Raw genomic sequence first — 25,392 nt, forward strand, 5'->3', positions numbered from 1 at the left:
CTCACTCCTGTGGCTTCTCTTGTGGCGCGGGCTCCGCTGTTGTGACTCATGGGCCTAGTTGACCCAAGGAATCTGGAATCTTCCTGGACCAGGGATCGAACCCGTGTCCCCTGCACTGGCAGGCAGATTCTTCTTCACTGGACCACCAGGGAAGTCCCTGCCCTGACTCTTGATGTTGAGTAGGAGGAAAATGTGTCCAGAGCCAGGCTTTGAGTTTTGTAGGGCAGGACGTCTTACAGTACAGCTGGGAATCACGGAGCATAATCTGAGGGGCGGCTCTTTGGTTCTCGTATCACCGCGGGTGTCTTGAGACTCGTCCCACGTTCTCTCTGCATCTGTTTTCTCCTTTTTCCCTCACTTCCTTTCTCAACCTGTAGCATTTTAAAATCTTACATTCTCTCCTCTTCCGACCACGTGCCTCATCCACCCAGTCATTCATTCAACAAACTTGAACTGGGCCCCTGGAAGAAACATCGTGCTGGAGACAGGGAAACGTCAAATGGGGATTTAGAGATAAATATGGCTCAGCTCTGCCTTAAAGGGGTTTGAAATCTAGTGAGAAGAGTAACATGTCTAAACGGCAAACTGAAACTGACCCATTTACAAGTGTCTTAGAACCAGGGGACAATCCATGGGCCTCGGAGCCCCGGGGAGGATGAATTCCACTTAGAGGAGGTAGGCAAGGGTAAGGAGGAGGTGGCATTTGAGATGCTCCTTGACATGTGAGTGAGCGAGCATCCAGGGGAGATGGGTGACGGCTGTCTCCCCCCGGAGAGGTACAAGGTCATAGAGTGTGCTGGTTGGTCAGGAAAGCACCTGCTGGGTTCAGGGAAGGTGGGGGGTAGGTTGGGTCAGGTTCCAGGCCGGGCGAAAGGTGAGTGGCATTGAAAGATGGGGCTTCTCTCTGCACTCTCTCGTTTTCTCCTGCTCTCTCTCCTGCTCCCCTTAACCTTCACTGAGCCGCTTTCTTCTGTCTGCCTGCAGCATCCTCACTGTCTTTCATCTCTCTGCTTGTCTGCCTTTCCTGCTCTCTAGACTCTCTCTTTCAGGGAGGTGGGGAGTAATAGATTGTACGCCGGCTGGCTCTTCTGTGAACTGAGTCCTCGGCCCCTGCAGCAGCCGTGTCCGGGCTCCCAGCACCCATCCCACAGGCCAGGCCAGGGGAGGGCGGGGGAGCGATGTGCAGGTTTTCACCGTGCACTTCCGTCCTTCTGTGACAGCCCAGACAATTTATACATCCTGTTGGCGGAGGCCATATGTTGAAATAACCTAGGTCACTTCCTCATTTAATGCCATCCATAAACTCTAATAAAAATGTCCTGGAGCCCAGTGGTCCAGGGGACGAGAGGCGCTGGGTTTGGAAGGATGGAAGAGGGGACCAGGATGCGGGTGGGTGGGAGGTGAGGGGCCATCAGGGGAAGATCAGAGGACTTGAGGCTGAAGTCCACGCCCTACCTGATGAGCACCTTGTTTCCTTTCCTGCTCCCCACGCTCTGTCCTGCTGCTGGCTGCAGTGTGTCAGATTCTCCCCAAGGGCGTGGTCGCTGTCCTGGGACCATCCTCCAGCCCAGCCTCCAGCTCCATCATCAGCAACATCTGTGGGGAGAAGGAGGTGAGTGCTGGGGTGGGCTGGGGGCACTCTCTGTGGGCTGGCAGCCTGTGCCTTGAGCCCAGAGAAATCATGGACTCTTAAGGATGGTGGTGTCACTAATAACAACCATACAAATAAAAGAAGTGGGCCTTGGTAGGCACTTACTTTTTTCAGTTTGTTTGGATGGAGGGGACTCAGAGGAAAAGTTTCATAACAAGGCATTCAAGCTGAGCTCTTCCGAGTCTTGGGGCCCTGTGGCGGGCAGGGCAGAGGGGGTCCCTTGGTGGATGAGAGTAGAGGGAGAGGCTGGGGAGGGTGGTCCAGGGGAGGCTGAGAGGGCTAAAGTCTGAGTCCCACAAGAATGTTCCAGAATATCTGTTTAGATATTGGGATTCTGGGGAGGAATGCCTTTGGGGCCAGGCCTTGCTACATTTGGGGGCTTCCCTGGTGGTTCAGATGGTAAAGAAGTTGCCAATGATGTAGGAGATCCAGGTTTGATCCCTGGCTCGCGAAGATCCCCTGGAGAAGGGCTTGGCAACCCACTCCAGTATTCTTGCCTGGAGAATCCCATGGACAGAGGAGCCTGGCAGTCTATAGTCCATGAGTCACAAAGAGTCAGACACGATGGAGTGACTAACAGTTCCACTTGCTACATTTTAGTGCTGAAATGAAGTTTGAAAACTTACTTCTATTTCATAAGTTCTCTAGAAAAGAGATTTCATTTTGCTTTCTTCTTCATTCACCAGTTCCAATGTTTATTTCTCTAAAGTGTTGTGTCCATTCCCTCTAGTTCTTGTTCTCCAGGAGATAAAAATGCTCGATTCTTAGGGAAATGACAGGGCGAAGCTTTGGACTATATTTGCACACTAAATCTTTATTCTAAAAAAGAAAATGGAAACTTTTAAAACGAGAATTATTTACACCTATATTAAAATCTTAATGGGTAAAATAATGTAAAAGAGAGAAAAAGAAGATGCTTGGGCATGAGTTTCTGAGAGAAGGTTTGCTCCCTTTTCCAACAACTCTCTCCCTCCTTTTCCCAAAGGAGAAAAGAAACTGGAACCTTCAGAGATTCTACTGCTGGAAGCTTTCCTAGTCCTTCTTGTAATCAATCAGTCCTTCCCCTTCAGATATATTCCTGGGAGATGGTGGCAAAGTGACACCGTGGCCTCCCAGTGGACTTCTAGACAGGTCTTTTGGGAACAGATGGAGCTTGATGGTCAGGAGCTGGGGAGGGGGCAGAGCAGAGGGACTGGGGAATGGAATGGTCAGTCTTGCACCTGTCATAGGAGCCTGGAGGCTGAGACTTCCAGAAGCTTTAGCTTTGGGAGGGTCCATTTCTTACAGCAGGACGGGTCACGTGCTTTGTGAGTTGCCCTCACGGAGGCAGTGGAGCAGCATATTGACCTCTGCCCACCCCAGGAGGCTCTCTGGAAGCCACTTCCTTGATGCCTGCACTTCTCTTACGATCAGAGGGCTTGGTGAGTCCCCAAGGCTTTGAGAAGAACATTGAATCTTCTCTGTGTTATGAGCCCACTCTAAGAATTGGTACCAGCACAGTAGAATGCCCTGTGGTCCCAGCCCCGGTCCTGCAATGGGTCTTTCTTACCCCTCCCTATAGGTGGAGCCCCTGAGCTTCATGCCGGAGGTAAGGTTTGTGCTGGCTACTCCCCATCCCTACTCCCAGCCATCCTCAAAGATGACTCCTGCGCCAGCCCAGGCCAAAAAAAGAGCTTCTGTCCCACCGCAGTCCCTTCCAGCATCTCACAGCCCTCAGCCCCCGTGAGCTGGACCTGATGTTTAATTTAAATCTTTCTCGCTGGCTCCAAGTAACAGCTCACATCTATGGCAGGCTGTTACTTCCAGCTCACTGTGATCTTCACCAAGTGAGGCTGCCAAGCTACCCATTGTCTCTTGTCTTCTCTTTTTTATTTTCTCCCCTCTCCCTCCTCCCCAGCACTTTCATCTCTGTCCCCTGCAGTCATTCCCCCCAGTTTCCACTCCAGAATGGCCTCCTCTTGAGGTTCAGTGGTTATTTTGTCTCAGCAATCACATCCTTTAACCCCGCCTGGCATTTCAGGCCAGAGGCGGAGACCCCGAGTTGCACCCATCTTCCCATCCCGCTGCCAGGGACCCCATGTCATTGACCAGCCAGATAGGCTGTGCTGCCCAGGGAACCACCAGACAGTTAGCCCTCATCTGTCTGGTCATGTTCCTTTCAGAGCAACCTTTCCTTTCCATTCAGATTATGCATTTCTTTTAATATTTTATGAGACTGAACTGCCTTACACTGATTCCCCTCAGCTTCAGGAAAAAGAAATGGAGTCCTCACCGAGGAGTTCATCCCTTTAAATGCTGCTAACATCTCTGCAGGTCCTGTGGCTGGTGGCTTTCTGCCTCACTGCCCTTCTCCTCCAGGCTGCTCACCTCTTCCCGTGATCCACACCTCCATGGTGATGTCCTGGGATGCATTTGTAATTGCAGATCAATTACCGATTGATTTTTGTCCAAGAGAGAGTCAGCAGGTCTGGCCTGGCCATCCCCACCTGGACCCATCAGAGTGTCTGGCTGCTTCAACAGCAGCATTTAAGATGCTGGACTATGGGAGACTTCCCACCAGCCCCTTCCTAGGGACACCCCTCAACCCTCACCCCCTGTACATGCAGCCCCAAGATTTGGGAAGAAAGGGAAAAGGGAAGGAGAAAAGACATTGCCTTTGTCCCACATGTTAGGCACTCAGCTAGTACATGCTTCACACACAGGGTCTCATTTTATCCTCCCAAAGCTCAAGAAATAACTGTTGTTTCTCCATATGAATGAAACCTAGAGAGGCTAAGCAGTTTGTCCCAAATCACACAGCAGAACCTGGATGCAAACCCAAACTCGAAAACTCTTTCTTCTGAGCCTTCACTTTCCTGAGTCTTTTCCTACTCCATTTCTGGGATCCGTAGATCCATGGGAATCTCTAAAGGTGCTTTCTATGGGGGGTAAGTTAACTGCTGATGGAACCCAGTAGGCTGGATGGCCACACAGGGAGGGCCTTGGGCAGAGATCCTCAAGTGTGTGAGCCAGCCAGCCTGGCTACCCTGCCCAGCCCTGGGCCTCCAGCTTACCCCTCTGTGAACTTTTTTCCATTCACAGTTCATTTATGATTCATTTAAGACAGATTGTAAGGGTTGCAAAATATCGGTGGGAAGAAAGACCCCTAATGACACACCCCAGGTCAATGTCACTTCTCAACATCTTCTGTCATTACTCATCAGGCTCTCTCCCCAGTGCTATGCTTTTCAATCTCTGCTGGAAAATATTGGTTGCCTTCTCTCTATGGTTAAAGGGCTAATTCTAGTTGAATTCAGGAATTTTCTCCCTAGTTTCTGCTAAGTCTTTACCCTCCCCTCATCCCAGTCTCAGGGGAACTCTGGTCTCTGGCTGACTTCTTCCAGAAGCTTAAAAGGATATGTTAGCAGAATTTTCCAGAGACCGTGTCAACATCATCCTAGACTCTGGGCTAGCCCAGGCAGAGACTATTTCTGCAATCGTGCCTGAATAACCCAGTCTAGGAACCAACCAGTTCACTATCGGGGAGTTCTTCTTGCTGTCTACCCCCAATCTTGCTCACTTTCACGTTAGTTTGAATGTGCACTCATAGTAACCTGGCCCTTACATTGGGCACCCTAAGTGAGCATGAGGGATGAAGTTTCAGCCCCATCTCTGGTAGAAACACAGACAGCCTTTAGCTCTTCTGGCCCTGGGTACCAGGGTGACAGAATGCAATCAAGGAGGATGGCAGCTTATTACATTTTAACTTTCCTATTACCTACCCAATAGCCTAAGCCGCCAATAAAGCAGCCATCACAGCCTGTTAATATCTATTTCTGGGAGAACAGAGGCAGAAGGCAGGGGCAGTGCCTCCCGGAAATGTCAGTAATAGATGCAGAGGGAACCTGACACTGTCCTAATGAAGCCAAAGCAGGTATTTATTTACCTGGCTCCATTCAGAGGCTCTCTAGTTGGTTTCCCAGCCGTGCAGCGGTTCCCATCGTCACGTGTGTCTTCCGAGGAACACATCCCAGGCTTTCACCTAGAAATTTTGTCTGGAGCTGGTTTATACATCTGTTGGCCAGGCTAGGTTGAGGGGGCCCCTTGGTTAGTCCCTAGGGCAATATTTTTCTGTTTTTGCCATCTCTGCTCTGATTCATTAACTACAAATAATATAAGGATTATGCCTTCAAGAGCCCTTTGTCTCTCTGCCTGGCAGTGGGCAGCTGAAAATAAAGACCTATTGTTTTGCCTTCTCGGGGCCACAGAACTCTGTTCCACAGTCCACAGTCCTTTTATCCAGGTCTCTGGCTGCACGGTTTCCCATCCTGGGTCCCAAGCTTTGTCAGAGATGCCATCTCATCTTCCCCCTATGGCGTGGGTGCCCTGACCCCCACAAGCCCCATGTCCGACCGGGCAAAGGTCGCTCATGGGATAATCCGCCCTCTGCAGCCTTACCGCACCTGTCCCTCTTTTCTCTTGCTCTCACTCGTTCTCCAATCTTCCCCGCCACCCGTTTTTTTTTTTTTGCTCCTCCTCCCAGGTCCCTCATTTCAAAGTGGCCCCAGAGGAGTTTATCAAGTTCCAGTTCCAGAGATTCACAACCCTGAACCTCCACCCCAGCAACACCGACATCAGCGTGGCTGTGGCTGGGGTCCTGAACTTCTTCAACTGCACCACCGCCTGCCTCATCTGTGCCAAAGCAGAATGTAAGTTTCCCCAGGCTGGCTGCGCCCGGACAGTCAGGTCCTGTCGGTCAGGCCCTGTCTGTGCCAACCCGACTGGTTTGCCCCTCCCTGGCTGGAGACCACACCGCGCAGGGGAGGGCTCTTTCTGATCTTAGAGACAATAACCAGAGGATCCGGGCCTTCCCAGGTGTCCTTGGCTGTTTGTCCGTGTGTGTGTATGTGAGAGAGCAGTCCAGGGGCCCCCTTTGTCAGAAACTCCCCGGGCGTGGGTCGAACAGCGGCGAGCTCGTTTACAGGGAGACTGGCCAACCGCCAAGACTTTCTGCATCTGCAAATGCAATTCCCACATTTTCAGCCTCATTGTTAAGGAGCTACAAAAAGAGAGAGAGAGGGGGAAAATATAAAATTGGATGCATTTGTATTTGATGGGTTGAAGAGCTTCTTTCCTTGGAGATCGGGTTTGGCTGATGGAACAAGGTTCAAGGTCAATTCCTGGTAAAGGTTTTTTTTTTTTCTCTTACAAATGCAGGTTTTAGAAATGTGTTTTCTCTGACTCTCAATTTGCGACATAAATTTAGTGTTTAGGAGATTTAGCTAATTTAAGCCAGCACATTCCAGCAAATCTGTGCATCTGTGTGCTCCCCGTGACAGCTGTGCACCCACATGCAGTCAGGCAGGTGCTGGCCACTGGCTCCCACCGGGGCCCAGAGTGCAAGCCCCCAGCATCTGTGTCCTGTGCAGGTTTTACTGTGCGGGTCTGGGTGGGCTTCACGGGCAACGGTGCACCATCTCTGTTCGGCCCTCTACAGTTTCTCAGATCTGCTCAGTGTGGTAAGTCCCTCCTCCAACCTGGAATGCCACAGCATCTGAGAACAGAAGCCCGCCCCTGCCAAAGACCAGACCCATTTCTCAAGGGACCTTTGCGCCTCACTACCTCCGCTTGTACATTCGTTATTTAATACAAAATGAGTACTTGCTCAGTGCTACCCAAGGAACAAAGTAACTGAGTCCCAACTATGCATGCTTTTCAAATATATATTCTTGGTTTTATTTGGCGGTGGCAGGTCTCAGTTGTGGCATGGAGGCTATCTAGTTGCGGTTCATGGGCTTCTCTGTAGTTGTGGTGGGCAGGCTCAGTAGTTGCAGCACTGGCTTAGTTGCCCCACAGCTTGTAAGATCTTAGTTTCCCAGCTAGGGATCAAACTTGCATCCCCTGCATTGGAAGGTGAGTTCTTAGCCACTAGACCACCAGGGAAGTCCCTATGCATGTTTTTTTTTTTATGCTTTAATTATTCAACAACCCGGTGGTTTTGGAAATGTTGGAATGTCCCACTTTAAAATTCAATACAATTTAAAGTCCAGTTTCTTAGTCTCTCTAGTCACACTTCAAGTGCTCAAAAACCATGTGTGAACAGTGCAGTTAGAGAACATTTCCATCCTCAGAAAAAGTTCTATTGGACAGCATTGCTTTAGATGATAAGGTTTTGTGGATGAAGCATTTTGTAGCCCCCAAAAGAGAGAGAAATGTTTAGATAACACTTCATTCTATCTCTCCCTCATGGAGAATTTCAGCACACATTACCATGGGCACTCTGAGTTGTCCTGTGGCCAAAACAACTATTTACCTCAGCATCTTCCAAATAGGTTTGATCATATGCCCCCAAAAGGATGCTGATCTGAAAGCCCACACAGGATGCTAGCATTTGATGGAACGCAGTTGGGGTACATTGCGTTCCACCAGGTGGCCTTCCTCATGTGGCATGTTTACACCACTGAAAGGTTTGATAGAATCAGAGATTCTCCCCAGGGAATTTCTGCCACCAGCCCACTCAGGCAGGACTGGACTGGCTCACCCCATGCATCCAGTGGGGATGCTGAAGGACAGGATAGGCTGTAAATATGGCCAGGCAAAGGTTGCTCTGCAGCCTTTGTCCGTCCTGGGTTACAGTGTCTCAGCAACCTGACAGGAAGTTCTTTCTTGTGTCTAGCCACAGTCCCTCTTGCTTTAAAGCTGAGCCCTGTTTCCTCTGCTTCAACTCTTACCGGGTTTTGGGATGTGAGTTGCTCAGATGTTGGTTAAGCACCTGCCGTGTGCCGAGCACTATGCTAGATATGGTTGCCTCCTAGCCCAGGGCTCTTTCCATTGGAATTGACATTCTCTGACATTCAAACAGTTCCTTGCAGATTGCAAAGCACTTTCACTTATGTTTCCCCACTTTACCTCCCTCTTTCTCAGTCATTTCGAACTGAGCAAAGAGTCTGGGAGCTGCTAAGTGATTTGACTTAAGGTCACACAGCTGGTACATGACAAATCTGAGCTGGGGCTTCTTCCTCTCTGGCCCCTCCCACCCTCCTGGGCTGCACCAGGCTCAGGAGGGCTCAGGGTGGGCTCTGCAGGGCAGGCACAGTGTCCTTGGCAGGGCAGAGATCTCCCTGGAACAGTGCAGCCCCTTCCTCCCTTGAGTGGGTGCGAGATGGCTGAGCACAGACAGTAATCCTGGAGAGGATGAGTCTGCTCAGGTGCTGGCAAGGCCGGCCCTCAGCCCAGGCGGGACTCATCAACCACACAGTGCCGCCTCTGCTCCGAGGAGAAGAACTCCTCTCTGGAGGCTGCTGAGTGACTGGCCCCGCCTACCAGAGGCAGAAGGAAAGTGGGGCAGAGCAGAAGTTCAAGGGCAAAGAGGATTAAAAATCTAATCAAAGAGTGAAGAAATGAGGGACTGAAGGGAAACGCAACTCAGAGCTTGGGAGGAGACACTCTTCCATCTCCCTTATTAATGCAGGGCCGAGAGACACTGCAAGTCAAATTAGGAACAGGAATCTAATTCTATTTTCCTAGCGTCAAAATTGGGCATAACAGAGATCATTCCCTGGGGAATCACGCTGCTTACGCTCCTTCTTCCCCAAAGTAGATTTTTAATAAGCAGGTTTTGGACCAAGTACAGTTATATTGTGGATTGCATTATTTTTCTTTAATGGGGAAAAAAAATCAGAACATCTGCAAGTACCTAGTGCTAGTGAGCTTCGGGGAGGCGAGGTGAGGAACCCGGGGGTGGCTGTCCCAGTCACCCCCACAGGGCTGGGGGAGTTTACTGTTAGGAGACTTTCAACGAAAGTTGGTGTTCCCCACCATGGTCCCCGAGGCCCCTTTGGTGAGATCACCCAGCCCTGCCACAGAGTTACCTTTTGAGACTCTCAGGCTGGACCCAGAAACTCTTCATTCAGTTCAGTTCAGTTGCTAAGTCATGTCCGACTCTTTGAGATCCCATAGACTGTAACACACCAGGTTTCCCTGTCCTTCACTGTCTCCCGGAATTTGCTCAAACTCATGTCTGGTGAGTCGGTGATGCCATCCAATCATTTCATCCTCTGTCGCCCTCCTCTCCTCCTGCCCTCAGTCTTTCCCAGAGTTAGGGTCTTTTCCAATGAATTGGCCCTTTGTATCAGGTGGCCAAAGTATTGGAGCTTCAGCTTCAGCATCAGTCCTTCCAGTGAATGTTCTGGGTTGACTCATCAGGGTCACAAGCATAATATGCTATGTATTTTCCTCGTGTTGCTATGCATAGTTCAAATCATCTTTTTGTTTGTTTTTCATGCTTGCTTTGGTGTTTCTAAGAATTTTAATGTCCTTTTTTTGTGTGGCTGCAAGTTCTGTGCCCCTACACCCTCTGCAACTTATGTACCACCTCTGTAGCTTGCAATCAGAAACCTGGGTTTGGACCCTGCTCGGCCTGTGGGCTCTGAGCTCTGCCCTGCGTCTCTCCTGTTCCAGTGTTTAGTCTCTGTGTGCAGTGCATTCGTGTTCAGTTGTATCTGACTCTTTGCGACCCCCTGGACTGTAGCCCACAAGGCTCCTCTGTCCGTGGGATTCTCCAGGCAAGAATACTGGAGTGGGTTGCCATTTCCTGCTCCAGGAGTGGGTTGCCATTTCCCGCTCCAGAGGATCTTCCCGACCCAGGGATCGAACTCTTGTCTCCTGCGGCTCCTGCATTGCAGGTGGATTCTTTACCGCTGAGCCACCTGGGCTGACCTGTTTGGTCTTTACCCAGGAATAATGATGATACCTGCTTCCTGGGCCATTGTGGGGATAAATCTGCAGTATGTGAAGAAACTTAGCAAACAACCAAAGCAGGTCTCAGCTCAGAGATGCCTGCTGGGTCCCAGCAATTAATAAACAAACAGGGATTTCCCTGAGGGTCCAGTGGTTAAGACTCTGCGTTTCCATCCTCTGCAGGAGGCTCAGGGTTCAATCCTTGACCGGAGAACTAAGATCCCACATGCTGGGCAGTGCAGCCAAGGCAATTAAAAAACAACAACAATAGCAACAAAACAACAATGAACTAGCCCAATCAAACCAACACCCTGGAGAAACCGAGGGGAGTCCCCGGGTGAGGTTTTTCCCATGTCCATCCTTGCTGTCAGAGAAGGGGGCAGCCTGGATGGCCAAGCAGGGCAGCAGACGGTCCTCCTGGGAGTGAGAAGCCTCCATATGCCCCTCTATCCCCTCTCTGTCTCCTCCTCTGACCCCCGTGGTCTGGCCCTTTCTGTCTTTTCTTCGGACCACGTCTAGGCGTGGGATGGGACAGAACTGAAAAGTGGGTAAAATAAGCCCACTGCTCAAGCATTTGTACTTGTTCCATGCCCCTGCTCCTCTCGGGACGCCTCAGACCCTCATCCCTCTTACTCCATCAGAATCTGCTCTGGAAAAATAGGACATGAAGACAACACAGCTGAGGCACCTGCCCCTGTCAGGGGGAGGGGAATGGACAAGTACCAGGTTTAGGTGCCCCGGGCGGAGTTCATCATCTCACTGCATCCTCACCACCATCCTCTAGCCGGTGTTACATCGGCTGCCGGCCGCAAGAGTTTCAAGTCAAAGTGTGAATGGGCTTCCCTGGTGGCTCAACTTGTAAAGAATCTGCCTGCAATGCAGGAGACCCAGGTTTGATCCCTGGGTCGGGAAGATCCTCTGGACTCACCAGAAGGGAATGGCTACTGACTCCAGTATTCTTGCTGGAGAATCCTATGGACAGAGAAGATGCCCCCTTCTCTGACAGCAAGGATGGACATGGGCTACAGTTCATGGGGTCACAAAGAGTCAGACACGACTGAGAGACTAACACTTTCACCTGCTGGGAATGTTACCATTTTCCAGGATCAAAGCCTGAAGCCCAGGGAATCAGCCAGTGGAGAGGGAAATGATTACTTATTCCTATTTTTGGATACAAGGATCCTCTGTGTCCCCAGCAGACTCATCACTTAGGTCTTTGTGTCCTTGTCCTGCAGCCCCGTCCAACCCCAGCTGTGCCTTTCTCAACCTGTCCATCCGCCTGCCCCACCTCCCAGTCTCAGAAGCTAGCCTCCTTCCTTCTTCCTGGAATAGCCAGCCTGCTGGCTTTCACATTGATCCATCCCATCACATCCTGAGCGATACTAATAGGTTCCCCAGGCCCACTCTCAGCCTTGGACTTGGCAGCTAGACCCGCTGGTGGGCTAAGGTTCCTGCAGGATAGGGGGTCAGGGTGGAGGTGGAGGGGAAGCTGGGGAGAGAGCAGCTTTGAACCCCTCTGGTGGCAGCTGCTTTTGACAAATACCTTAGTTCCGTTAAGGAATTCCTAGTGGCACAGATGGTAAAGAATCTGCTTGCAGTGCAGGAGACCCGGGTTCCATCCCTGGGTCGGGAAGATCTCCTGGAGGAGGGCATGGCTACCCACTCCAGTATTCTTGCCTGGAGAATCCCATGGACAGAGGAGCCTGGCAGGCTACAGTCTATGCAATTGCAAAGAGTCAGACATGACTGAGTGACTAACACACTTGGTTCCATTAAACATGTAGAGGTAAGGTAAACAACAATTGGAAAATGCCAGACTGCACTGAAAAACTCCTGACATGCTTAATGTAACTAAACCACCCTTCCTCTTCTGCAGATGTTTTCTACTTCCTAGAATAAAAAAAAAAAAGGATATTTTTCTAATTCATAAAGAATCTCTGGGCTAGAAAGACACCATCTTTGTAGTTCAGCTTTCCAACCACTGATTTAATTCCCTCTACAACCATCTTCATATGGGGCTTCAGTCTTGATTACCTCCAGCCATGGGGAACTCACTCCCTCATGATGTAGGCCACTGCCTCTTTAGAGAGCTCCAGCAGAGCTTCTTCCTTACATTGAACTAAGTGTGGCCCCCTGCGACTTCCATCCATTCACTGTTCCTGGGGGTGGTCCTTGACTATAAGTCCAGAGCAAGTCTGTCTTGTGACAGCCCCTGCCCTCTTCCTCGGGCCAGGCACCCCTTCCTTCAGCGGCTCCTCAGGTGGCGTGGTGTCTGCTCCCACCTGGCACTGCTTCTCCCTTGACTTCTTAGGAGGGAGTCTCTCTCTCCTCTCACGGTCTCTGCTCAGTCCATCAGCAAGCACCGTGCACCCTGCCTCACACTGGGGCTGAGCTGCAGAGTTTGAAATAGGATCCCTACCCAATGCTGTGAAATAATTAGACTACATGTTATCAGTTGTAATATATGCATATATGCGTAAGCATATGCTATCAAATGTTTCTTATGGTTTATAACCAAGGGCTGTATCCTGCGAATTGGATAATAAATCCTGAATGAGTTGGAAGAAGAGAGAAGGGGAGGGTGGGGGATGGAGATGGGAGAGAGGGTTTTGAGGGGGAGGGGACGGGGTGAAGGACAGTTAGGATGTGAAGGGGTGGGGGAGGGGTGGATGAAAACCAGCTTGGTGAGGCACCTTCTAGGTGACAGTCACTGATCTGCTCATTTGACTCCCCCTGTAAGGTAGTCATTGCCTGTATCTCATGGATGAGTACACAGAGGGGCAGGGGGCAGAGGGAATGGCCCCCACCAGCTAACCTGGTGGTGCGGGAGCTGGGATTCACGGCAGCTGACCTTGTGCTCTTCTTGCAACTTCAAGCTCGGTGCAGCCTGGGCAGGGGAGGGACTCCTAGGAGATCCTGGGGGAGGTGGCAGACCCCCCAGGGACCCTTCTCCCCTGCCTCCTGGCAAACAGGGTTGGATAAGATGCTGCTTCTTGTTTAAAGGGCAGCAGAGCACCCCCAAGGGGCAGCGGGGGTGGGGCACATGGGCATTGATGGGAGCAGGGTCCCGATTTCCTGACACCTAGGGGACCTTTTCCCTGGGAGCTCAGTGCACCTGCCAGCTTTCAAGGGAGGCAGGGTCCCTGGGCTGCCTTTTCCAGGCTGCTCCACGCTGAGTGTAATTGTACTGTCACTCCCCAGGCTTCCGTCTCGTCCCACTGAGTTTCATTGCCCATCTGAAGGATCCCAGGGAGTTTGGCCTCTCTCCCAGTCGAACTCCAAAGGTTCTCCCTGCTGCATTCTAGGCCCAGTGGGGAGTTCACCCCCACCACCCCTCCCTTGCTCATACCTCCAGCTGCTCCCCTAGAGCGTGTCCTGAGGACAAATCTTTCCTTGAGCCAAGGAGCTGGCCAAGACTCCAGCAGCTCCAGTCCTGTGGCCTCCCTGATCTCCTTGTCCTTTTGATCAGGGGCTCAGACCTTTGTCCAAGTGTGATTTTGCTTTTCACAACATCTCTGTGAAGATGTGACTATTCTCTGAATTTTACGTGTAGGATGCAATGCAGCTGCCCCATAGAAAACCAGATTTTTATTCCACCAAGCAAAATAGGGATACGATTTGGGGCTTTTAAAAAATTTATATTGGAATATAGTTGATTTCCAAAGTTGTGTTAGTTTCATGGGTACAGCAAAGTGGATCAGATATACATATACATATATTCACTCTTTTTGTAGATTCTTTTCCCATATAGGTCATCATAGAGTATTGAGTAGAGTTCCCTGTGCTGTACTGTAGGTCCTTGTTATCTATTTTATACACAATACTGGGGATATGATTTTAACTTTGCTATACACTTAGCTGGGGCTTCCCTGGTGGCTCAGAGGTTAAAGCATCTGCCTCCAATGCGGGAGACCCGGGTTCGATCCCTGGGTTGGGAAGATCCCCTGGAGAAGGAAACGGTAACCCACTCCAGTATTCTTGCCTGGAGAATCCCATGGACGGAGAAGCCTGGTAGGCTACAGTCCACGGGGTCGCAAAGAGTCGGACACGACTGAGCGACGGAACGGAACGGAACGAACGGAATACACTTAGCTGGGCTTCCCAAGATGGCATTAGTGATAAAGAACCCACCTGCCAATGCAGGAGACATAAAAGATGTGGGTTCGATCCCTGGGTCGGGAAGATCCCCTGAAGAAGGGCATGCCCACCCACTCCAGTGTTGTTGCCTAGAGAATCCCATGGACAGAGGAACCTGGCGGGCCATGGTCCATAGGGTAGAGTTGAACTGCAAAGAGCTGGACACAACTAAGCGACTGAACATGCACGCACACACTTGGCTACAGGTGCCTGGCCTCTGAGACCCTGGAGGGCAGGGTCTGTACCTGACCCATCTTCTCTGCTGGTGTCTTGTCAGCCCAGTGCCTGGCACTAGGACAGTGAGTGTTGGATGAACAGACAAGTACCTTCCTCCCTCTTCTGCCTCACTAAGCTGCCATTCCTGACCTTTGTGTTCTTATGGGAACGAGGAGATACAAGAGAAGCAATGTTGATTCCGTGCATGCCAGCTCCCAGCCTGCTTTAATGTAGGATCTCAGTGAGTTCTCACCTGTTATGCCCATTTTACAGATGAAGATTTAGGCTTGAAGAGGTTAGATGGTTCTCAAGGTCACACAGCTAATGACAGTTGACCCTGAACTTGCATCCAGATCTGCATCAAAGTTGGCAGGAAGAGCCCTGGCAGCTTCGGTGCCCTCCTGGATGGAGGGTGGTGCTGTGAAGCCATGAGGGACACAGACAGCAGCAGGGGGGTCTAACGAGCCTCCGCTGAGGCCTGTTTGGAAAGGAAGGAAAAACCAACTCGACTCTGGGCTTTCCACAGCCTGCATTTCTGAATCCTCTTTGTGAAGGACATGCCCTCCAGGGGCTTCTCCAGCTCTACCGCAGCCCCTAGTTCCTTGGACCACCATTTCAGGACCCAGCGTGGGGGTGGGAGTTAGGGATTGGCCCCACCTTCCAGGGCTCCGGTCTCCATCACCCCAGGCCCACCCTGCTCCCTAGTTCCCTCCACCCTGCTCCCTCTCCCTTGTTCACAACGCACACCAAGGCTTTCGCCCCTGAGTCCTGAGACCCGTGAACCCAAGTCTCCCTGGGTTCTGTGCCTGCTCCTCCTGGTGTGTTTTATCCTAAGAGGAAGTCTGGACTTGGGAAGAGGATGGGATGAAGACGAGGAAATGGGAATTCTGGTCCCAGCTCTTTTCCTTGGCACATCCTGTCATTTCTCTACAAAATGAGGAAGGTGGTACGATGCTCTCTCTCTCTCTCTCTTTTTTTAACATTGATTTACTTGGCTGTACTGGGTCTTCGCTATGGCACTAGGGATCTCTGATCTTTGTCGCAGCATGCAGGACCTTTTGTTGCAGCTTGCAAATCCTTTTCTGCAGCAAGTAAGATCTAGTTCTCCAACCAGGGAGGGAACCAGGGCCCCCTGCATTGGGAGTGTGGAATCCTAGTCACTGGACCACCAAGGAAGTCCTTACAGTGCTCTTCAGATGTCCCCTCATCTTACCTTTTGGTCCTCAAGGATCAGGAGGGGGTTTGACCTGCACAGGAAAGAGGCTTCTCTGGGGTCATATTCATGACCTCCTTGCATTTACTGTTCCTTTAACCAGTGCAGACACCAGAGCATCGGGCTCTTTGGTTAGAGAGCATCCCTCCCCAGACCATCCACCACGTGTGGTGACAGTGTCTGGGAGAGTTCTTCCTCTTCTGCCTCGTGCTCGCCTCTGTGCTATGGGATTGGAATGCTTTGTATGATGTTGGGAGGACTTAAACGAGATGAGCCGTTAAAATGTTTAGCCCATTACCTGGAACGCAATAAGAATTCAATGAATGTTAACTCTTGTCATTGATTGGCTTTGGGGAGCAAATGCCTGTAGATCTCTTTCCATTGGAATTGGGACCCCTGTCTTCCCAGGAGACCCCCACCCATGAACACACCCTCCTCCTGGCCTGCCTTTTCAGAGATGTCATTTAAGACCCATGTGTCTTGCTGACATCCATCTGGAATCCCTTCTCTCACGTGCTTGGCAGCAAATAGCAAGAGCCTGGCAGAGTCCTTAGCTGAGGATCCGCAGTTGTTCTGGGCCCACCCGATTGCCTGCTGGGGTGCAGTTCAAAACCTGTTCTTTCATAATCATAGCAATACCTTGTCTCAGAGCAGCCCCTGTGCCCTGAGGAGTTCAAAGCGTTTTGCTAGATCTGTTTTCTGGGCTTTGTGACCTGGAGGGAACTGCTCCCTGACCTCCACCATGGAAATAAAAGCTGGATATAACATTTATGAGGGTTCACCATGTGCAATGCTCCAGCGTAACTACTTGATGCCAGACCCAGGACCCTGCCTCCCTTCTGAGTTTTCTGGCTTTGGCTCCCATGTCTCCCGAGGCAGCACCGTGGACCTTCAGGGGCTTTGTCCTCTCTTCCCTTCCAGGCCTTTTAAACCTAGAGAAGCTCCTCCGGCAGTTCCTTATCTCCAAGGACACACTTTCGGTCCGGATGCTGGATGACGCCAGGGACCCCACCCCGCTCCTCAAGGAGATCCGGGACGACAAGACCGCCACCATCATCATACACGCCAATGCCTCCATGTCCCACACCATCCTCCTGAAGGTGGGCGCTGGGCCGGGCGGGTGCTGGTGGGCGCTGAGCATCCCCCTCCCTCCCGCTGCCTCTGAGCTGACACTCCTCTCCCTTCTTGCCTTGGGTGTTCCCCCTGGGCCGAGGTTGAAGGAGCCCTGTTTGGACCTCTGACCCTAATAGTGTGCTTCAGTTCCAGTGAACGGCTCCTGAAAGCTAAGAGGAAAAAGTAGGATGATGCAACATCACAGAGACGTTTAACTCTGGGTGCAACAGGGCAGCCACCATCTGAGACGCTGGCCACACCTAGATCTGCCAGGGGCTCTGTGGTCCAGGGGTTCCTAGGAGGAGCAAGGGTGGTGGGGTGGGCTACTCGGGGGCTGAGGCTATTTGCCAAACCGAGTAGAGGCATCTCCATATTCTGACAGCCAGGGCTGTCTCATCCGTGTGTATTACTGAATACCAGCCCTGTGTGTAATCTTTACACGTGTTCTATCGTTTACCGAGTGCTGCCGTGTCATTTTTCAATGTAATCCTTTCCGTGACCACACGAGGTGGACATGATAGCATCCCCCGGCAGCGGAAGAAACTGAGAGTCTGAGAGATGAGCAGCTTTGTCCAAGGCCAGCCCTGTGAGGAGCAGCGCAGAGCCTGCCTCAGTTCTCTTCACAGGAAATCAGTCCGTTTCTCCACTGCTCCCACCCCTTCCCGGGGACACAGAGACCAGCCCCTGAGTCAATGTGTACACATGGAAACTGGAGCTCTATGAGTGAGGCCGATACAAGAGAGAGAGACAGAGGTGCAGACACACATGGAGACAGAGGGAGAAACGTCAGGGCCTGGGGGTCCACGCTGGACAAACAGCTTTGATCATCTGGGCATCCTTGGGACCACTGGGACTGTGTCCTGGGCTGGTGTCTGGGCTAAGCAAGCAACCCCAGACAGAGTGGACCCTGCCTGGCTCCGGCAGCTCCCCCAGCCTCTCTGGGCTCATGGCCTCCCCTAGTGCCATTTTAATTGCACATTTAAGTGCAGCCTGCCATCTTCCACTAGGGGAGTGAGGTTCCTCATTAACCTCGGCAGGGCCGCAAGGAGCCCAGTAGACACAGGATGATTCTCTCGTCCTCCCTCGCTGTCTCCTCACCTCCCCACCCCAGCTAGTTTTGTCTCAGAATTAATAAGAGATTTGAATGAAATTTCTCTGAGTACTGAGGGCCGTCCCTTCAGCCTGTTGCTATAGTAATTTTCCGCAGCTCCAAACCCACGTCTGTCTGTGTGGGTATACCCAACTCACAGACACACACTCCAACACACAATTTTCCTCTTTCTCTTCCTTCTCTTGTGCCCGGAGCTGTGATCAATGAAGTCATCAAGGATGGAAGAGCTCCTTTAAGTTTCATGGTATGAGTGATGCAGGCTGAGGAGTTCTCAGGAGGGTGGGGAGGACTGAGGAATAGGGAGAAAGATAGATGTCCCTCAGTCCCCCTGCCAAGGGCAGATCAGAGTGTATGTTTCCCCTGCAGTAGCTGATTCCTGCCTGGACAGCCCCCAGGTGGAAGCCTTTTGGGGTCAGCCCTTGCCCAGGAATATTTCCTGGCTCCCAGCATATGTGGTTGCCTCCCTCCCTTTTAAAAAAATATGTCTAGTTCATTGTTGAAATCTCGGAAAGTACAGAAAAGCCCATAGGAAAAAAATAAAAATCATTCACAATTCCATCACCGAGAGAGAACCACTATGAAATTTTGATATCTAGTCTTTCTGCCCTTAGAGACACATTTTTTTTTTCCTTTTCCAAAATTATTACACCTTGCACATACTCTTCTGGAACTGTTTTTTTTTTCCACTTAATTATATGCCATGCATTTTTTTCTCACATCATGACATATTTTTCTACAAATATTTTAAGGGCTGCATCATTTCTTATCATATGGATGTACTATAATTTATTTAACCATCTCTTTATTGTTGGAGATACAGGTTGTTTTCAATCTTTGCTGTAATAAATAATGCTGGAATGCACGTCTTTGTACATAAATCTTTATGCACATTCATGAATATTTTCAGAGCATAAATTTCTAGGAGTGGAATTACTGAGTTAAAGGTATGCATGCTTTTAAGAATTTTGATATGATTTGCCAGCTTGCCTTTTTAGAAAGTCTGTAAGGATTTACACTCCCACCAGTGGCGTATTGGTGTCTTATAGCACCCTTGCCAGTACTGAGTATTTTCATTAAAAACGCTTTTAATTTCTTTTTTATGGCTGTGCATTTGAAGGAAATTCCCTTGTAAAGACTACTATTAGCAAATGATTCTGCTGGGTGGCCAGCGGCAGGCTTTCCTGAGGTCATCGACCAGCCCCAGCCCATGTAACCTTGGAACCAAACTCATCAATGAGCAGTGAGGTTTTGAGAAAGCTCATCCCAATTTGAATTCCTAGAAGCCCCAGCAGGCTGACATTGTATCCATCCTGGACTCAATCCGCATGCTTCCCTGAAGCTCCAGGTTCCTCCTTCATGAGGTTACAACCCGGCCTTGAGGGAAGATAGACTCAGCGTGGGAAGTAGTGCAATCAGAGGGCGCCCGGAGCTTCTGGGAGTCTCGCTGTGCACTCATGAGCCTGGCCTCGGAGCTTGGCAGCACTCCACGTCTCTTGATTTCAGGAGGATTTTCAGAGTAATCCCCTACTTTATTGAGCGGCTGTTCCAGCAACGAATTCCATGTTTACCCAGAATTCAGGTCTTAAAAACCAAGGATCTCTTGTGTTTTATCTTTAGGACAGCAGATTTCACAAAGTGGGTTTTAACCATCCACCGGTGCCCTTTCTCAGCCCCCTGCCCCCAACCCATCCCCAGAACCAGGGGGCTCCTGTCAGCCTAGGCAGTGGTGAAAGGCAAGGGCATTATTATCTGGATAATTTGAGGGGCGGGTGAAGCGGTGGAGGTGAGCACCATGCCCCCCTCCCCAAAAGTGGAGGCGTCACTGTAGCTTTCCGAGAGGAAGGAGAGGCCTTGAGCTCCATCATGACCCCTTGTAATCTTGCCCCAGTTGCTTCAATTTCTTATAAGGATGGTGGTGATATATTGGGCTGGCCAAAAAGTTTGTCTGGGTTTTTCTGTAACTTGGAAAACCTGAACGAACTTTTCGGCCAACCAACCTAATAATTACCCCAACCTGTCCTTCAAGGACCCTGTGAGAATGCTCACACAGTTTTGGAATCCCTGGGGAGATAAACACGATATAAAGGGAGAAGGCAATCATCCCTGGCTTTGTTTACCACCCCCCAACCCCCATGCACCTCAACAGTCATGACAAAAGTGGTTTCCTAGTGGCCCAGGGCTGCGGGCTACATGACGAAGATCTAACTGACTGTCAGGAGGGATGCGGGCCCTGGGGAGAGCTGGGCTCATTATTTTCATGATCTCCTTGTCAGCTTCTATAGCACCTGTCACACTCCAAGCCAGGCACACTGCACGGAAGGTTGCTGATAGAGGTATTTATGGCAATGGCAACCCACTCCAGTACTCTTGCCTGGAAAATCCCATGGATGGAGGAGCCTGGTAGGCTAGAGTCCATGGGGTCGCAAAGAGTCGGACACGACTGAGCGACTTCACTTTCACTTTTCACTTTCATGCACTGGAGAAGGAAATGGCAACCCACTCCAATGTTCTTGCCTGGAGAATTCCGGGGACGGGGGAGCCTGGTGGACTGGCGTCTATGGGGTCGCACAGAGTCGGACACAACTGTTGTGACTTAGCAGTAGGAGCAGTATGATGCTGCAAAGATCAGACAAAAGGAGGCCCATCTGAACTATCAGCTCCCGACCGTGGCCTGAGACTCCCTGGTGCACCGTCGCCAAGGGCACGTCACAAGCAACTTGCTCCTCACTACTAACGAGACTGCAGCTTGCAAATGAGTCACCTCTTTCCAGCATTACCGCAGACTGAAGGATATGCCTATGAGGCATGCTCACTCCCACCCTGACGAGGGTGGAGTTAATTTGGGAATTGCCTACAAGCCACCACTTTCCTGTCCATGCCTTGGCCCCTAAGAAAAGTGTGTCAGTAATTCCGTCAATATCATAGTTCTCCAAGGGGAGTGTTAGGCTGCCTGGCTTTAATTTCATCTTGTCCATGTATGAGATGCGTGGTCTTCTGGACAAGCTACACAGCCTTTGGTGCTTCAGTTTCCTCAGCAGTCAAAGGGGGGCTGGTGGACGAGTAATAGTGCTTCTCATCAGGTGAACCCAAGCCAGATGCTGTCCGGTGCTTGGTGCGGACTAAACAGTGAGTAAGTGTTAGCCATTGGTATTGTTAATGGTTGTGGACATAATTCTTACAGTCTTTGTTATTTGTTTCATTTCCCGGAAAGTCACTTTGGTTTCCATAATCCCCAGTTATATCCATGGGAATGTGTACACATGAGAATATCAGCTACCATGAGTGTCACTGCAGGGGTGGGGCTGTGGGCTGGAGGGAGAGAGACCCTACTCTAGAAGCCAGGGTTTCCGTGCTCCATCCTCCAAGGTTGAGGGTGGTGTAAGAACCAATCAGTCAAGATGTTCTACTCTGCCGGTGGGGAGCCAGACCAGGGGCAGACACTTGGAGCCCTCCCTAGTCATGCACTTCCAGTGGGTTTTTTATTTTCCACTCTAATCTCCTTCTCTTCGCTTTGCAGGCAGCGGAACTAGGGATGGTGTCAGCCTATTACACATACATCTTCACTAATCTGGTAAGACATTTTCACAGCTCACCTCTTTGGCATAGAGAGTATCATTAATTAGGGTCAGTGGGGTGTGACAGAATGAAGCCCTGGAGATGGGCAGTAGGGGAAAAGGAACAGCGGAGCAGACGCCAGCCAGAGAAGCAGGGCATTTGAGACACATGGAAACCCAGGAGCCCTGGGACTCTTATCCTAATAGTTCTTAGCTTAGAAGAATCTAATACCTCTGCTCAGATGCCACCAGCTGACCCCTCTGATGGTTGCATCTCCTCTATAGTTTCAGTTACAGGCTGGCAGTCCAGTCCCTACATTGCCAGACCCTAATGCAGGCTGTCTTAGAATTAGGAACACTAGAGCTCAAAAATTACGCCTGTCCTAGGTAAAAGGTGTTACAACTGATACACTTTCAGAGGCCATTTTTTTCAAATTCCCTTCTTTTGCAGCCTAGAAGACAGACCTATAGAAATTTTATTGAGTCAAGTTGGAGTTCTAGTTTTGCCCCATACCAGCTGTGTGCCCCTTAAACAAGCACTGAGCTTTGGTTTCCTTGTCTGTAAAATGGGTGTAAGGACAGCTACATTATGGAATTGCTATCATTTTGAAATGACGTAATTTAATCTGTGTATATTTTGAAATCATAAAGCATTAAGACATGTGAAACATTGTGAAATATACACACTGTCAATTAGACAGTAGAAAGAACCTCAGAGAACAGGTTTAAAAACATTATAACCTTTTATTTTGAGATAATTATAGATTCACAGAAAGTCACAGAGATAATGGCAGAGGGGTGCCATGTGACTTTAACCCAGTTTTCTGCAATGGCTATATCTTATGTTATTACAGTACAATATCAAAACCAGGATATCAAAATATCAAGTCAGTTAAGACATATGTAGATGTGTGTAACTCCTATTACAGTTAGGAAAAAACCATTTCATTACCACAAAGATCTCACTACTGCTTTATAGTCACACCCACGTTCCTTCTTCCCGCCAGTCCTAATCTCTAATAACTGCTAATCTGTTCTCTATTTCTAACCTTTGTGTTGTTGTTGTTCAGTTGCTAAATTGTGTCTGGATCTTTGCGACCCCATGGACTACAGCACACCAGTTTCCCTTGTCCGTCACTATCTCCCAGAGTTGGCTCAAACCCGTGTCCATTGAGTCAGTGATGCTGTCTAACCATCTCATCCTCTGCCGCCCCCTTTTCCTTTTGCCTACAATCAGAGTTGATTTCCTTTAAGACTTGACAGGTTTGATCTCCTTGCGGTCCAGGGACTCTCCAGAGTCTTCTCCAGAACCACATTTTGAAAGCATTAGTTCTTCAGTGTTCTGCCTTCTTTAGGGTCCAGCTCTCACATCCGTTCATGACTACTGGAAAAACCGTGGCTTTGCCTAACTTTTCTACTTTTATGTAAATGGAATCGTGAGTAGATGACCTTTGAGGTTAAATTTTTTTCACTCAGTGTATTTCCCTCAGGATCCATCGAAGTTGTTGCATGAATCAATAGTTTACCCTTTATTTTTGCTGAGTCATATTTCTTGCTGTGGATGTACCTGTTTGCTTAATCATCCACCTATGGAGAGACATTTTAGTTGTTTCCAGTTTGGGGCTATTACAGGTAGAGCTGTTATAAACAGTCATTCAGAGAAGAGGTTTAATTATTATTTATTTATTTTATAAATGCATAAGATATCCAAATCATTTAAGTAGCCCCTTTATCCAGATATACTTTTTAAAATGTTTTTTTAAAGTGTGCTCGGTCTTCGTTCCTGCAGGGACTTTCTCTAGTTGGTGGTGAGGAGATGGGCTCTTGGGCACTCGAGCTTCAGTAGTTGTGGCACACGGGCTTAGTTGTGGAATTTTCCTGGACCAGGGATCTAACCCATGTCCCCTGAATTGGCAGCAAATTCTGGGAAGTCCCTAGCCAGACATACTTCTGATGTAACAGACACTGAGTCAGGCATTAGAAATTAAAATGGAAATAAGAATCCAAGCTGGCCCAGCGAAAACCTATTGCAAACTGTCATATTGCAAAGTTGCAAATTCCACGAGATGTGGACACAAAATGCTTAGACCCTAGAGCAGGGGCCACTTGCTCTACCCGGGGCAGGTAGGAAATGCTTCACAGAAGAAAGGGTCTTTAAGCTACATCCTGAAAGACAAGTAGACTTTTTCCTAGACAAACAAAGAGAATAACATTTGGGAATAAGGAACAGCATGCCCACATACCTGGAGTGCCAGTTTATTATTACTCATTTGTCTATTTATAGCCGTTTGTGAAAGTAACCTTCTTAAAAGATATAAGGCAGGTAACATCAAATGAATAATAATGAACTGGCTTACCCATTGCTGGAGCAGTCCATATGTTAGAAGGGACTCAAATCTCCAGGTATGTGAATATGCTGTTCCTTATTCTTAATGGCAGTGCAGGAGACATAAGAGATATGGGTTCAATCCTTGGATCTGGAAGATCCCCTGGAGGAGGACACAGCAACCCACTCCCTTACCTGGAGAATCCCACGGACAGAGGAACCTGGGGGGCTACAGTCCATAGGGCCGCCAAGAGTCAGACATGACTGAAGCGACTTAGCACACACGCAGGTGTCCGTGAACCACAAGAGCCTTGATGTGTTTAGGAAGCAGAATTCAGCCTCACAGAGTTGACTCTTGAATCTGAAAATGGAAAAGGTTACCTGGGAGTTAAGACTTTCTTGGCCAACACAGGTGGTAGGGTAAACTAGGGGTCATGAAGTGTCCCTTCTAGGATTTAGGGGCCAGGGCCAGGTCTCCTGAAATGTCCTGCAAAGGTGAGGAGAGGGCTGCCCAAAGAGACAAGCCGGGATCCTGCTGTCCCTGTTCATCTCTAGCAGTACTTTTGTGAACAGCCCTTTCTTGGGGCTTCTGTGGCATTGTTCACCCTGAAGCACCCTATAGGTCTTTGCTGTCAGAGTTGAAAGCCCCCTTGAAGAATCCTGTATAGCTTCTCTTCTGGTGTAGGGACTCCCTCCACAGCGGGCTTGCCAAAAAGTCATTCAGCTGTCTGTTGCCTAGTACGCCCCCACCACAGACCTGCCTGTTCCATTGTTGGAATTTTTAACTGAGGTCTAACCTACAGATAGAAGGCCACAAAGATCATATGTGAGCAGCTGAACGAACGCTCTGCAAGTGAGCACACCTGAGTAAGCAACACCCAGATCCAGAAATAGAATGTTGCCAGCACCCCCCAGAAGTCCTCCTCATGCCCCCTCCCAGTCACTGCCCCTCAGAATATAAAGGAGAAGGAACTGCTTTGTTGGTGTGTCTATTTTTTCTATCTCACAATGCTGCTATAAATCAGGGCATTAACATGGAAAAGGGAAGAAAAGGATTAGACTATTCCCAGAGTGATGCGAAAGCATTTGCCTGAAGTAAGGAGGCATTTGGGGGAGCCCAGCAAGTTGGCAGAAGAATAAGGACAGATTAAACTCCATCTGTGTTCCATTTGGGGAGCCTGGGAAGCAGAGGGGAGGAGGGGGAGAAGGCAGGCCAGGGGCCACCTGCCTTGGGCCAGCATGCCCCCATGTTAGGCCGACAGGGTAGCCGAAGAGGAGGGAGTGGGGCAGCTAGGACTCACAGAAGTGTTTCTGCAGATGCAAGGAGGCTAGTCGTTTGAAAGATGAATTCCC

General features: G+C 49.8%; 1 protein-coding gene and 1 long non-coding RNA gene across 8 annotated transcripts in view; one reads left to right on the forward strand and one right to left on the reverse strand.

Annotated features, from left to right (window-relative positions):
- Positions 1-25,392, forward strand: part of GRIK4 (glutamate ionotropic receptor kainate type subunit 4) — a 392,975-nt gene that overhangs the window by 219,981 nt on the left and 147,602 nt on the right. For 3 of the 7 annotated variants that reach the window (XM_088843015.1, XM_088843019.1, XM_088843021.1), the window contains 5 exons: positions 1,515-1,612; positions 3,213-3,239; positions 6,174-6,339; positions 16,857-17,035; positions 21,677-21,730. In XM_088843015.1, coding sequence (XP_088699141.1) covers positions 1,515-1,612; positions 3,213-3,239; positions 6,174-6,339; positions 16,857-17,035; positions 21,677-21,730 — 524 coding nt within the window. The remainder of the gene's footprint in view (positions 1-1,514; positions 1,613-3,212; positions 3,240-6,173; positions 6,340-16,856; positions 17,036-21,676; positions 21,731-25,392) is intronic. The other 4 variants (XM_088843016.1, XM_088843020.1, XM_088843022.1 and 1 more) reach the window with 2 other exon arrangements.
- Positions 2,408-5,684, reverse strand: LOC129554446 (uncharacterized). The gene is made up of 3 exons (XR_008685600.2): positions 5,577-5,684; positions 3,924-4,052; positions 2,408-2,470 (listed from the first exon to the last, which is right to left on the reverse strand). It is a non-coding gene; the product is annotated as an uncharacterized LOC129554446 (long non-coding RNA).

This window comes from Moschus berezovskii, chromosome 14 (assembly GCF_049115385.1).
Source record: "Moschus berezovskii isolate FMDL1 chromosome 14, NW_MosBer_1.0, whole genome shotgun sequence".
In the NCBI taxonomy this organism is placed as follows: domain Eukaryota; kingdom Metazoa; phylum Chordata; class Mammalia; order Artiodactyla; family Moschidae; genus Moschus; species Moschus berezovskii.